This window comes from Oryzias latipes, chromosome 14 (assembly GCF_053564925.1).
Source record: "Oryzias latipes strain Hd-rR chromosome 14, Olatipes_Hd-rR_3.1".
Taxonomy (NCBI): Eukaryota; Metazoa; Chordata; class Actinopteri; order Beloniformes; family Adrianichthyidae; genus Oryzias; species Oryzias latipes.
The window spans coordinates 2,509,057-2,522,309 of NC_136250.1; the positions used below are offsets into that span (position 1 = coordinate 2,509,057).

Sequence of the window (13,253 nt, forward strand, 5' to 3'; positions counted from 1 at the left end):
AATATGTGTCTTTTGTGGCCACTTTGTCCATAACCACTTGAATAGTTGGTGTTTCAATATTCTGGTAGTAATTATCTAAGTTTCCACTGTTAGTGAAAGCACCGAGCCGGAAGCTTCCATCTTTATCATTCTGTTGGTCCGTCTTTTAAGCCCCGCCTCCACACGCCAGAAAGGGGCCTAAAGTTTAAAAAAAAAAAGTTTTGAAACTGGAATTTTGAAACTTAAAAAACACAATTTGAAGCTGAAAATAAATACGTTTACATATGAATTGCTGAAAGTTTTAGACACGTGTGGGGTTTTTTATAGCTTATTTGAGCTTAAATTTTTCATGTTTTATTTGATGTTCAAATCTTTATGACCCCGATTTGGTGCCATAGGTGCCGCCCATTTCATGATGTCATCCTAGAGTCAGCAGTGAGTCTGTGTTTCACCCACAAAAGCAAACGACATCCAAACTTTTACAGAGATGGATGTGCATATAGTGGACATGAAAGGAAGGATTTTAGCCGATCACTGCTAGCTCCATGGAGAAAGTGGGGGTGTGTGTTAGTCGGGGGGCAGAGCTGACAGCACAGACTCTCCCTGGAAGGGGCGGTTCCTCAGTTTGTGACATCACAATGAAAATACCACTTTGGGTTTGTCTATAGTGATTTATTAAAATTATAATACACTTAAAAGCTCAAAACGTTGATATCTTGGATGATGACAAAATCGGTTGTGGGTTTTCCTTGTTTCATTCTACACATCATTTTTTTATTCAGTTAATTGAACTTGACCTAACTTTCTGGAAATAAACCTCATTTGAAAACATTCATCTTCTTCCGTTTTATCCCTTTCTGGGTCACGGGGCTGCTGGAGCCTATCTCGGCTACTCATGGGTGAAGGCAGGGGACACCCTGGACAGGCCGCCAGTCTGTGGCAGGGTCACAATCACACACCCATTAACACTCACACCTAGGGACAATTTAGAGTTTTCAGTTGACCTGTGAAGCATGTTTTTGGACGGTGGGAGGAAGCCGGAGTCCCCGGAGAAAAACCCACACATACAGGGGGAGAACATGCAAACTCCACACAGAAAGGTCCCCCATTGATGTTCTGGTTCAGGTCAACCAAGCGGGACTTGAACCAGGGGCCTACTTAGTGTGAGGCAAGAGCCCCAACAGTTAATTCAATTTTTTAAAAATCAATTATCTTTAACTCCATTACTCTGTACATGAGAAATACTTTTTTTGATGTTTAGTAATTCTAAAGATCAAATGTTTTTGGTAGTACTCTGAAACAGCAATGACCTCATCATCCAGTTACCTGCTGACATGCATGTGTGCACCGTAACTGTGCATCTCAGCAGCTGACTTCACGGATCCGTCAGAGGAACCTGGCTGTAAACTGTAAGAACGGCCTCACTCCTCCACCGTTTGTGGGCAGAACCTTCATGTGGCACAATCGCTTTGTGACTACACTTTTGGGGGCAAAACCTTTGCAGATAGGGACAGCTATCTCTGGAGTAGCAGAAGTTGACCTTGAAGACAGACCTGGTGTAAACTTCCTGCTGAATGTAGCACCACAGCAGATCAGGGAGCATTCCTTCATCCCAGAGGAATGCTAGGATTCCATGGAGGAGCGGCCTTCAGCTCTGCTGTCTGCTGACGCCGTGGTCGCGGCGCTCTCCTTCACCAGCACAGAGGAAGACGACCGTTTAACAACCATTTGAGTGCTAAATGACTGTCTGAATACAGATCTTCTTAACAAAAAGATGAATAGTTGCAGTTTATTTCAGCAAAGAAAGCTTTGAGGTGCCAGTTTTGGCTCTTTTGCTTTCATTGATTGGCTTCCTGATGTGTGATGAAGATGTCACGGATGAGACGACATCTGAACAACCGGAGCTTGAGTTCCTGTCTTGTCTAAGTGGCGCTCCTCCTGCGCTCCCTCAGATTCAGCGTCGCTCTGCTCCTTCTGTCACTTCACACGTTGCCACGGGACACAAGTTTGTTGTGAATCCTCAAAACAAAGGATGTGTTGAAGTGTCTCTAAACAGAGCTGGGGGGTAGATGAAGCAGCCCTCACAGAGGTGTCAGGATGAAGGAGGGAGCAGAAACCCCCACAGCTATAGAGCTGGCTGTTTCCTCAGGCCGTCATGTCACCGTCCTGGTTAATTTGGGTAACTAACCGCACCGACTCATTTGATGTTTGATGCTCAAACAAGAAGACTGGGCTCTTAAAGCCGTCATTGAAGAATGTTTCAGAAAGAAAGATCATTTTCTTTCTTGTGAATCTGAATATTTAAAAAGCTTTTTTTCATAGAGGGACGACATTGACATGAATCTTTTAACCAGGAAAGGTTTTGATAAAAGTCAGTGTCCTTTAAGGATGATCTCTGAATCGGATGTAGTTTAAAAGCCCAGGATTTACAGAACCAGTTTTCTAAGCTCTGAATCCGTTTGATTTCCTGTCATACACTCAAACCATTCTTAGTTTTCTCTCTTTTGCTGAGTTTCATTAGTTCTTTCTAAGACAGCTGGATGGGGTTGGACAAATGCTGGAAAATGGAACTGGTGACAATGGGCGGGGCTAAATGATGTTATCGTCTCATCCAAACTCATAAGTTTTAGTGGGAGTTCTTGCAGGACGTCCTGCTCTGCGTGCAAACAGAGGTTGAGGGAGATGCTGACTGAGCTCAGCTGGAAGGAGGGGCCCTGCCTTGTTCTGCTCTCAAAGATGGAGCTGGGAAATAAAAGAGCAGACGTGTGGTTTGTGAGCGCAGAGCGGCACGTTTGAGCGGTGACTGTGGAAAACATGGCTGTGGGAAGAAGCGGAGAAATCACCAACCAAGTCTCCAACCACCACAGCAGTTCATGGACGCTCAGGTGTGAGGAGAGAAGGGTCCCTCTGTGGAGCAGCAGGAAAAAGTCCTTTGTGTTTTCTACCTTCATGCTTTTGTCTTGACCTGGTGTGTTTGTCTTCAGGAGCCTGAGACCAGGATGTCACCTGGAAGACGACGACATCGTGACTGAACTAGTTCACATCCATCCCAGAGAGAGGCCTGACTGGGAGGAGACCATCAGTGCCATGGTGAGATCCTCTTTCCCACAGAAACCTTCTCCTTCTTGATATTTATTGATTCTGTTTGCCCTCATCCACGTGGAGAACGGCTGCTGTTCCCCTCAAGTAGGAAGTGTTCCTGTAATACAGCGGAGATGCCGTCCATGCGTCGGTCTCTAACGCCAACAGAGATCACGACGTTTCATCCTCTTTAAAAGCTCGTCTTCATTCCAGACCATCAGAGCATCGCATTTCTGTCAGAGAAATCCCTGCAATCAGATATCCAGCAGTAATCAATCATTCATTGGTGCACGGCTGCCTGCAGATGCTGGTGACACGGCTCCCATCATGCCGTGTGCCGTCTGTCGCCCTTTCAGCATCTGTGTGAGGCTGCCGGCCCCCGGGATGCCGTCCCGCCTTCAACATTAATGCAGATGAAGAGCCCCCTGCTTCAAACCCTGCTCAGATCCCCCTGTTCAGTTCCCGTTCACAACTCATTACTTCCTGTCCTCCTTTTTCCTGGCTTCAGCAGCACAGTAAAAATGAGGCCGTCACCATGGTAACACACAGAGCCACCCGTGGTTGGTGCGTGGTTAGAGTCCTGTTACAAGCGCCCACTTCGATCGAGCAGCAGAGCAGCTGCAGTCATGGCAGGCCGCTGAACATATTGATCTTAGGGGTGGGGCTTTCGAAGCAAACGTCTGCTATTCTGCGTTTGAAGGAGCAGCGCTCAAATGAAGTTCACAGCAACCGTCAGCTGTCAGTCACAACTCACCCCCCACAAAGAAACGTGGGCTTGTTGAGATGAATGGAGACACAGAATGAACCACTAAGCATGAACCTATGAGGCAGATGCTTTCAAATCAGAGCTCAAATCAAGGAAAGTGGGAACAGACTGATGTGGACTCAAAGCTGTAGTGTCTCAGTCTTGGGGCAGACACTTAACCACTAGGCCACAGACCCGCTCCCACCTGTAGCCCTGACCAACAGACGCCCTTGTGTGACAGCAGACAGGTCACATGGTAGCTGGTTGTACAGATCTATTCCCCCATGCAGCAAAGTCGCTCTGTATGCATGATAGCCCCACCTCCGTGCTTTTCTCTGTTCTACCACTCTCACTCAGTCTTCAGTGGGAAACGAAGCATTTGTCTGATCCGACCTGCTTTCCTCCACCGTCAGGCTGTGGACCCCCCAGCTGGGTGCAGAAGCTGCTGTCACGGTGAGGCAGCGGGACGTGTGACCAGCAGAGGCAGAGTTTCTGCACAGTAGTTCACTGCATTAAAGTCATTAAACGAAGTTAGTCCAACAGAAGGTGCATGTGTCCATTGTTCTCTGATGACATGTCCTGTGGACATTTCCAAAATATGAGGATTGTTGTTTCCAGTGCGGCGCTCCAAATGTCAGATAGTTGGAATGTTGCAGGTTGACTTGCTGGACTTGGAAGAGCAAAACAGAACAAAACGGGAAAATGTCAACTAAGAGGCTGGGATTCAGGGCATGATTGCAGATTGCAGTTCAAGAGAGATGTTTGCAAAGAAGACAAAAGGACAAACTGCTCTGGTGTCCAAACCTCACTTTGCTGGAGGCACACTAAACAGTTCTGTGTCAATTTTCTACCCAAAGTAAGACGACTCGACCTCTGAAGCTCCGCCTTTCTCTCCTTCTGGGTGACGCCCATTTCATGATGTCATCCTAGAGTCAGCAGCATGTCTGTGTTTCACCCACAAAAACAAACATGTTGTTCATTTAAAAGGAAAAAGCGTTTAGCCGATCACTGCTAGCTCCATGGAGAAAATGGGTGCGTGTGTTAGCCTGGGGGCGGAGCTGACAGCACAGACTCTTCCTGGATGGGGCGGTTCCTCACTTTGTGATGTCACAATGTGAGAACCCACTGCTTTTTGTGGATTGGGAGGGGCTGGTACTGACAGAGCAGGCTTTAGAGGAATACTCAGAGATCCATGAATGGATCAAAATACTGCTTTGGGGGTGTTTATTGTGAGGAATGAACATTATATATACTTAAAAGCTCAGAAGGTTGATTCTGCAGGAAAATGGGATTTGGCTCTCATCCTCTGCCGTTCTTCTCCTTGTCTGTTTCTTCTTGTTTTGTTCATCTCACACACCGGACACGCCCTGGCAGCCGGCCTTCAGTGGGGACATCATTTCTCTAGCTGGGATTTTACGCTGACCGTTCTGTAATCCACACCTGTGCTTGTGCTTCTCTCTCCCAGTTTGACTATCACAAATAAATGTCTCTTCAGGCGAGGAGCGCAGAGATCCCGGAGATGAGGGCGGAGCCTCTGATGCGCTCGAGCAGCAGCAGTACGGCCAGCATGAAGGTCAAGAATGTCAAGAAGTGAGTTGAAAGCCCCGCCCTTCCTCAGTGACATCCTGGTTTTAAGGCGGAGCTTCGTATGTTCAGCCCTCTACGGGGGGCAAACACCCTGAATAACTGTTCTGTTTTTCAGGCTCTCCTTCACAAAGGGACACTTCCCAAAGCTGGCAGAGTGCGCTCACTTCCACTATGAAAATGTGGATTTTGGCACCATTCAGGTACAGCTTTCCCTCCTTTCAAGGAAACCGTTTCCTGGTTCATGTTCAGACTCTTCAGGTTTCCAGAGTCAGTCTGAATAGCCGTGTCAAATTAAACTTCATTTATATTTTCTCATACCAAAGCGCTTTAACATTTAAAACAAAAACATTTACAATATTACAATAGTATTATATAAAAACCCAGCCCAACCGTCCGTTAACACATACGACCCATGACCCCACACACTGAATACTGATAAAAGGAACTTCTTTCCTCTGCTGTGAGGAAAACAGTATTTGGGAATCCATTCATACCAGGAGCAGCTCGGCCACAGGAACATCGCTGCTGCCCCCCCCCCCCCCCCAGACCGGGACAGTGTCGGGGTCCACTCCACAGCCGGGACGCTGCAATGTTAGAATCCAGCTGCCCCAGCAAGGGCAACAACCACGACAACAGCCACCAACCAAGCCAGCAAGTCCTGGCAGAAACCGGACCGGTCCCTGCTCACTGACATCATCTGGTTCCAGCACGGTGACGTCTGCATCGGGAATAAATGACGGCTGAATGGGCTTCATCTGGTTGGAGGCAGAAGTGGTTCGTTTTCTCTGGATGACGTGAACCTGATCGGTCCAGTCCTCTGATACAGTCAATGGGTGCAACAGAGAAACGGCTGAAGAGTTTTCTTGTCCTGCTGTCATTTCTAGACACGTTAGCTTGTTTCCTAAAGGAATAAGAAAAACCCAGTTTCTGTTCGTCCTTGAAAAATTCCGGCTTTGAGTGAAGCTTCTTGTTGAGGCTCTTCCTCCTCACATGTTCACTTTAGCTGAATACTGATGGCTTTCTGAGCACTGCGGTGCGTTTGAGTAGAAAACTGCTGCTGCAGGTTTCCTCCCCACAATGAAGCATGTTTTTAAGATAGTTTCTGCTGCAGAACCTGTGGGCTTCATGAAGCGTGAGTTCTGCAAATTACAGCTATTATGGCGAATGGAGTTCTGGACTGCTTTTCAATAAGGCCCAAAACGCTTTACATTCATTCATATACGTTCATACTCACACAGAGCGTGTTTGATATCTTGCTTTAGGACTTTAGGACACGTGGCAGAGCAGGAACCAACCTTTTGATTGGCTAAGTTGTGCTTTGAAGACGGAGCTTCAGTCTGTCTGCACGGCTGAAGGGACTCCAACCGGAGACTCTTTCCTGTGGAAGCAGCACATGCATCTAATAAAAGAGGATCTCTGCTTGAACTTCCGTTTCTGTTTTTTAACATAGATGCCATTTCCTGAGGCTGCAGTCACAGACTGTCCTGTCAGCTGATCAGCATCAGCCGGACCTTTGTGGACAGTCACACAGACTAATTCACTCAAACTGGGGGGCCATTTATAGGTTATGATGGAACATTTTCAAACATTACACAGGTTTTTTTTAAAATACTTATTCAAACAAAAGGATTGTGTTTCAGTTGAGCACATTCTTTCTGATTATCTGATGTCAGGAAGTCTTGATTTCAAAAGTCTCTTTGCTGATTGGCTGTTGATCTTGTCGGTCAGTCTGATCCCTGTTCAGAATATGTGCAGTTTGCCAGATTTACATAAATCTTTGATGGCGATCAGTTCTTTGTTTTTGTTCTTTCAGGCTGGAGTTGATTTTCTAGGGTTTAAATTTTGAGAGTTGAAACCAGAGAAAAGTGAGAAAATGTGAGCCGTGTTCACCTGTCATGGGTCATGTTTAGAATGAGGGACCAGAATCTCCCTCCACCAGCCAGTGTTTCTGTGAATGAAAGGCCTGGAGGTTCTAGCTCCTCACTGTAAGAACTTTACTATCCGTCTAAAGAGACCTGCCCCCTAAAGCTGGAACAAAAGTCTTTCATTGTGGAGGATGAAGACGGTGAGATCACAGTCGGTGTCTGCTCACCACCTCACCTTCAGTCTGTCATGTTTTAACATCCTTACAATAACTTTAGGGAACATTCAGCATCTTTTTTTTCCCTGTCTGCCATCAGCTCAGCATCTCAGGACCAACAGTTGTGACAAAACTGGACTTCAGTTCTGCCTCAGCAGGAAAATCCTCCACTCTCACTCCTGTATGGATGAAAAATTGAACAACGCTAACTTCCTGGCAAAGTGCACGTTTTGTAGGTATAAATTGGTGATGAAGCAGCCTGAGGCGCTTGGGCGTCCGGGACCCCGGCTCCAGTGTTAAACAGTAGTCTGCGGGGTTCACAGCTGGGACAGAGCGCCCCCTAATGTTGACAGAGAGTCCTGCACGGACAGATGCTGTCATCCATCCCTTCTTCACCTCCACACATCCATGCTCTCACCGCGGAGGGAGCAGCATTCTGCTGAGGAGGAGGACCCACCCCCATCTGAAAGAAGGGCCCTGTAGGAGCCCCCCCTCTCTGTTAGCAAAGAAAGCTTCACAGCTTAAACATGTTTGGCTTCATTTTGAGGCAGCATATTCAGATCACACATTTTTAAATGTAAAACATTTTAACAGTGAAATAATACCAACTGTTCAGCGGTGCAACGTGTGAAGGTTGAAAGCATTTTTAGTATTCCCAACTTGAAATCAAACTGTTTAAAGCTCAGAATGTGGGATGTTTGTCCAGAACAGAGAGTTGAATGTTTGAGCCATCAGAACATCTGGAACAGTAAAAAGCCTGCAGACATTTTGTTTCTCTAAAATCCATCCATCCATTCATGATAGATGTCGCTGGCGACTGCTGAAGAACACGCGCTCTTTGACGTACCGTCACTCTTCAACCGTTATCCCGATGAACGTGAATCAGCTGATCTGTCACGGAGAAAAGCAGCTTTTCATATACAAAAAGCCGCTTTACTGCAGGTCAGAATCAGTAGATTCCTGTTGATTCCATAGACCCTACACTACTATGAGTGTTGCATATCTGCCCAAGGCTGCTGCTTCACTGGAATGACTTCTGGAAACGCTTGAAGAGTTACTGAGATCCAAAGAAGGTCCACACTGGAGCTAAACCTCTGGTGTTAAAGGGTTAAACATGTTTAGAAAGAGGCTGCAGGATGACTTCAAGTGGACCATGAGCTCCGTTTGGCATGTGTGCCAGACTTTGGACGTGCCAGTTGGAGATCTTTTCTCTGGATTTTCTTTTGGTATCTTTCAATCTCACTCCACTTTCTGGATGGATCTGTTTCCCTCTCCTCCTGGATGAGAGCAGAGCCACTTCTGAATGAACGGGGATCTTTCTCACACATGGACCCGTTTGACCTCTACCTCTGCTGACCAGCTCGTGTCTGATGAAAGTGGCCTAAATCTGCCGGATGCACATATTGACGTTAAACTCTGCACCAAAGCAGAAATCTATTTCAGCCTCACTTAGAGCACTTTGATGAAAGAGCAAATGAAAAGACTGAACAAACGTGTCAATACGGCCATCCTGCCTCTTTGGGACGGCCCACACTGGAGGATGTCTTTGGTTTGGATCCTGGACTTCTCCTTCACCGAAACATCATGTGCTGTATTTCACCAAAACCCCGCCCACTTCAACCAGGAAGGTCCACCCACTCAGTCATTCTTCAGCCTCAAAAGCTGCCATCCTGCTTCTCATGAGTGTACGATGGCGTGAGTGGAGGCGTCCGTCCCTGCAGGTGGAGCTGCACATTTGGGGGGGGTACACGCAGTGCCTCAATGGCCGCACTGCTTCCTGCTGACCCAGGTGATGATGTCACTGCTCAGGGTTAATGCTGCATCTGCCTCTTAGAAAGAGACTTCAGCCAATCAGAGTGCAGCTGCAGATGGATAAACGGCTAAAGCATTTTTCTGTTTGTAGTGAGGTAACGTCTGATTTTGGTGCTAATGGAAGCCCTTAGATTGGTTCTTGTTGGGCGGAGCCATGTGTCCGAACAAACAAAAACATCTCATTGAGACCAGAATAAGTTTTTTCATCTTCTCCTGGATTTAGTGACTGTTTAAAGTCGTGTTTTACGTCTGCTGAGGTGAAACACCAGACTTTTTATGCTTGTAGGTGTTTGATGTTTAGATCAGTCATTCTTTGATCTTTAAGTTTATTTCCAGCATGGCGTCTGAGGAGAGCCCTGCTCAGCACACCTTCTACTAGCAGAAACCTGGTCCCTGAGCCGGCATTCCGCTCCACCACGTGCTCTCTGGCTGCAGCTTTAGTTTCACATCAGTGTGGTAGAAATAGGATTGGTAGGACTCGGAAAAAATTACAACATATTTCCAAAATCCCATCAGTGTGAACAAGAATGAAAATGCAAAGATTGAGCTGCATATCTGCACAACCCATGTTTTTCTGCCACCAGCTGTTTGGTGGCTCCAAGGTTTTCGGAGGGTAGTTGTGCTTATTAACTGTTCTGATTGGACTGTGCCAATCGGGCCGTTCTGATCGAGGCCGTCCTGATCGGGCCGTTCTGATCGAGGCCGTTCTGATCGAGGCCGTCCTGATCGGGCCGTCCTGATCGGGCCTTTCTGATCGGGCCGTCCTGATCGGGCCGTCCTGATCGAGGCCGTCCTGATCGGGCCGTTCTGATCGGGCCGTTCTGATCGGGACGTCCTGATCAAGGCCGTCCTGATCGGGCCGTCCTGATCGGGCCTTTCTGATCGGGCCGTCCTGATCGGGCCGTCCTGATCGAGGCCGTCCTGATCGGGCCGTTCTGATCGAGGCCGTCCTGATCGGGCCGTCCTGATCGAGGCCGTCCTGATCGGGCCGTCCTGATCGGGCCGTCCTGATCGGGCCGTCCTGATCGGGCCGTCCTGATCGGGCCGTCCTGATCGGGCCGTCCTGATCGAGGCCGTCCTGATCGGGCCGTTCTGATCGGGCCGTTCTGATCGTGACGTCCTGATCGAGGCCGTCCTGATCGGGCCGTCCTGATCGGGCCTTTCTGATCGGGCCGTCCTGATCGGGCCGTCCTGATCGGGCCGTCCTGATCGAGGCCGTCCTGATCGGGCCTTTCTGATCGGGCCGTCCTGATCGGGCCGTCCTGATCGGGCCGTCCTGATCGGGCCTTTCTGATCGGGCCGTCCTGATCGGGCCGTCCTGATCGGGCCGTCCTGATCGGGCCGTCCTGATCGAGGCCGTCCTGATCGGGCCGTCCTGATCGGGCCTTTCTGATCGGGCCGTCCTGATCGGGCCGTCCTGATCGGGCCGTCCTGATCGGGCCGTCCTGATCGGGCCGTTCTGATCGGGCATTTCTTTGCCGAGACTCTGTGGACCCACCTTTCCTTCAGTTGGACCGGGGCTTGAGCTGTAGCTCCCAACAAACCTTTGAGTTTTTTTCGACAGTGTCCCGGTCTGCAGGGGGGGGGTTTCAATGGGCTGGCCCACAGCTGGCGGGTACCACTGCCAACGGCTGGTACTGGTCTGGGCTGAAATATCCTCTGACTCTTTCCCCTCACAGTCCTCTGCGGGGCTGTTGCCTGAACTGGGTCATCACCAGATTATATTTTATTTTTGTAAGCAGTCTTGTAGGCTCTGTGTCTGGACTCTCACTGTCCTTAACTGAACTCTGGGGGGTGTCAGCCGCTTTGCCCCCCCTGCAGCTTTTTCCGCGGTAAACCCTGGACAGTGTTCAGCGGTCAGTGGAACGTCTGCCTGTTTAGTCCAAAGACAGATCCGTGTGGGATTTGACTGCTGTGTGGAAGTGTGTGTGTGCACACATGTGTATTTGTGAATGCATGTGTGTGTGTTTGGGAGGAGCGGGGGGGGGGGGGGGGTCTAATCTATGGCCTCTCCCATTTTTTAGTGTTTGTGCATATGTTCATGTGTGTGTGTGTTCATGTGTGTATATGGGTGTGGGTGTGGTCTCCTGTCCGTAGCCCCTCCCCTCTTCAGCTTCTCTCCATGTCTTCAGTCTGGCTCTGCCGGCGCTGCTTCTTCCTGCTCACATGTTTCTGTGGTCAGATGGGGTGGGGGTGGGGTTGTGGGAGCAGTTTAGGGGGCTGCACATGTGGAAGGGAGGAGCCCCCTTTCTTTTGTCTCCCCTTTCTCTGCTTCTATTCGGCGGCTTGCTCCCTCCATCTTTCTTTGTCTGGGATGCACCAATCAGAGAGAGGAGGAGGAGAGGGGGGAGGGGATTCCAGCCTGACAGACAGAGGAGGAGCGCAGGAGAACAAACCTTGAAGGAAAAGTCTGGTCTCCATTTCTGTCCTTCCTGGTTCGTCTGCTGTCACGTTCTGGTGCTCAGGAGAAAAGAGGCTGAGCGGCTCAGAGTGGACTTTACTGAGGAGCCGAAGAAGACATGAAGAAGAGAGCCGTCCCACTGAGGAATCCTTCACTTGGCCTCTGCAGCTGCTCCTCTTCCTCTTCTTGCTCCCTCCCTCCAGAGAAGACTCCTCACATTTCGCGTTGAGGGAGCAGGCTGAGCGGGGCTGGGTGGAGAGGACGCTGCTGGAGCAGGACCGAGGCTGGCCGGCATGGAGGCGGGCTTAGTGTGGAGCAGAGCCTGTAAGTATGTTTGAGGCTGCAGCTGCTGCAGATGTTTGAGGCTGCAGCTGCTGCAGATGTTTGAGGCTGCAGCTGTTGCAGATGTTTGAGGCTGCTGCAGATGTTTGAGGCTGCAGCTGCTGCAGATGTTTCCTTAAACCATTAGAAAAGGTTTATGTTGGATTGAAGTTGGGATTTTTCTTCATTCATCTTCTAAACCTGTTTTGTCCCTTTCGGGGTCACGGGGCTGCTGGAGCCTATCCCAGCCACTTGTGGGGGAAGGCAGAGGACATCCTGGACAGGACACCAGTCTGTGGCAGGGTCACAATCACACTTAGTAATCAATTAACCTATGAAGCATGTTTTTGGACGGTGGGAGGAAGCCGGAGAACCCACACATGAACAGGGAGAACATGCAAACTCCACACAGAAAGGTCCCCCATTGATGTTCTGGTTCAGGTCAACCAGCCGGGAACGGCCTTCTTACTGTGAGGCAGGAGCGCTTTCCACGGCTCCCCGGACTTCTCTGTTGTTAAGTGAATACATATCTGGAAGTTTTCAGTCCTTCCCTGTGTAAAGTGAAGGGCTTGGCCTGCTGTTTCCCTGTGAAACGTTGGCGTCTGCAGATCTAAAGCTCACGCAGAAGACCTTTTTTTTCCTTTTTCAGTCTTAATGGCTGATGAATGTGGGATTCCGTCTGTCCTTGTTTGACCTCATCACTTTGATCCCTGCAGAATTTATGCAAAAAGAAAAAACCTGACCAGAGGAAGAACCACAGCAGCTTTTTACACCAAACTGTTTTTGAAGAAGACGTCCATGAAAATGAGTTGCTTCACTTCAGTGCTGGTTCAGCCGTCTTCCTGTTTCCATGGGTTTCTGGTGTCCTGCTGCTGATGATGTCTGTGGGGTCAGAGGGAGGAGACACATGAGGGATTTTCTGAAGCATTCTCAGTGATGTTTCCTCCAGGTTTATCTGGTCCTTTTGCTTCTCTTCCCATCATCCATCCTCACAGCTCACAGTTTGGTTTTTGAGTAGAAACAATCGAGGAGGCGTGGTTTCGGGGAGGCGGCACTGATCACATGACCACATGCTGTCCGCCTCACGGCACGTTTCCCCCAAAGATGGAGGGTTACAGAAGGTAACATCTGACCTCACAGCGCCACTCAACCGGAACATGTTACATCAGCGCTTCCAGCACTTTTTCATGCAGCGTCTGTTTGTTTGTTTAGAGATACGACTAAAGGGGTGTCCAGTGTAATGACAT

The 13,253-nt window shown here is 49.0% G+C and overlaps 1 protein-coding gene across 8 annotated transcripts in view; it reads left to right on the forward strand.

Annotated features, from left to right (window-relative positions):
- The window catches only part of arhgap32b (Rho GTPase activating protein 32b), a 73,375-nt gene that overhangs the window by 32,289 nt on the left and 27,833 nt on the right, over positions 1 to 13,253 (forward strand). For 5 of the 8 annotated variants that reach the window (XM_023962139.2, XM_023962141.2, XM_023962142.2 and 2 more), the window contains 3 exons: positions 2,964 to 3,069; positions 5,301 to 5,395; positions 5,508 to 5,592. In XM_023962139.2, coding sequence (XP_023817907.1) covers positions 2,964 to 3,069; positions 5,301 to 5,395; positions 5,508 to 5,592 — 286 coding nt within the window. Of the gene's footprint in view, positions 1 to 2,963; positions 3,070 to 5,300; positions 5,396 to 5,507; positions 5,593 to 11,642; positions 12,010 to 13,253 lie in introns of those variants that run through there. The other 3 variants (XM_023962145.2, XM_078931071.1, XM_078931072.1) reach the window with 2 other exon arrangements.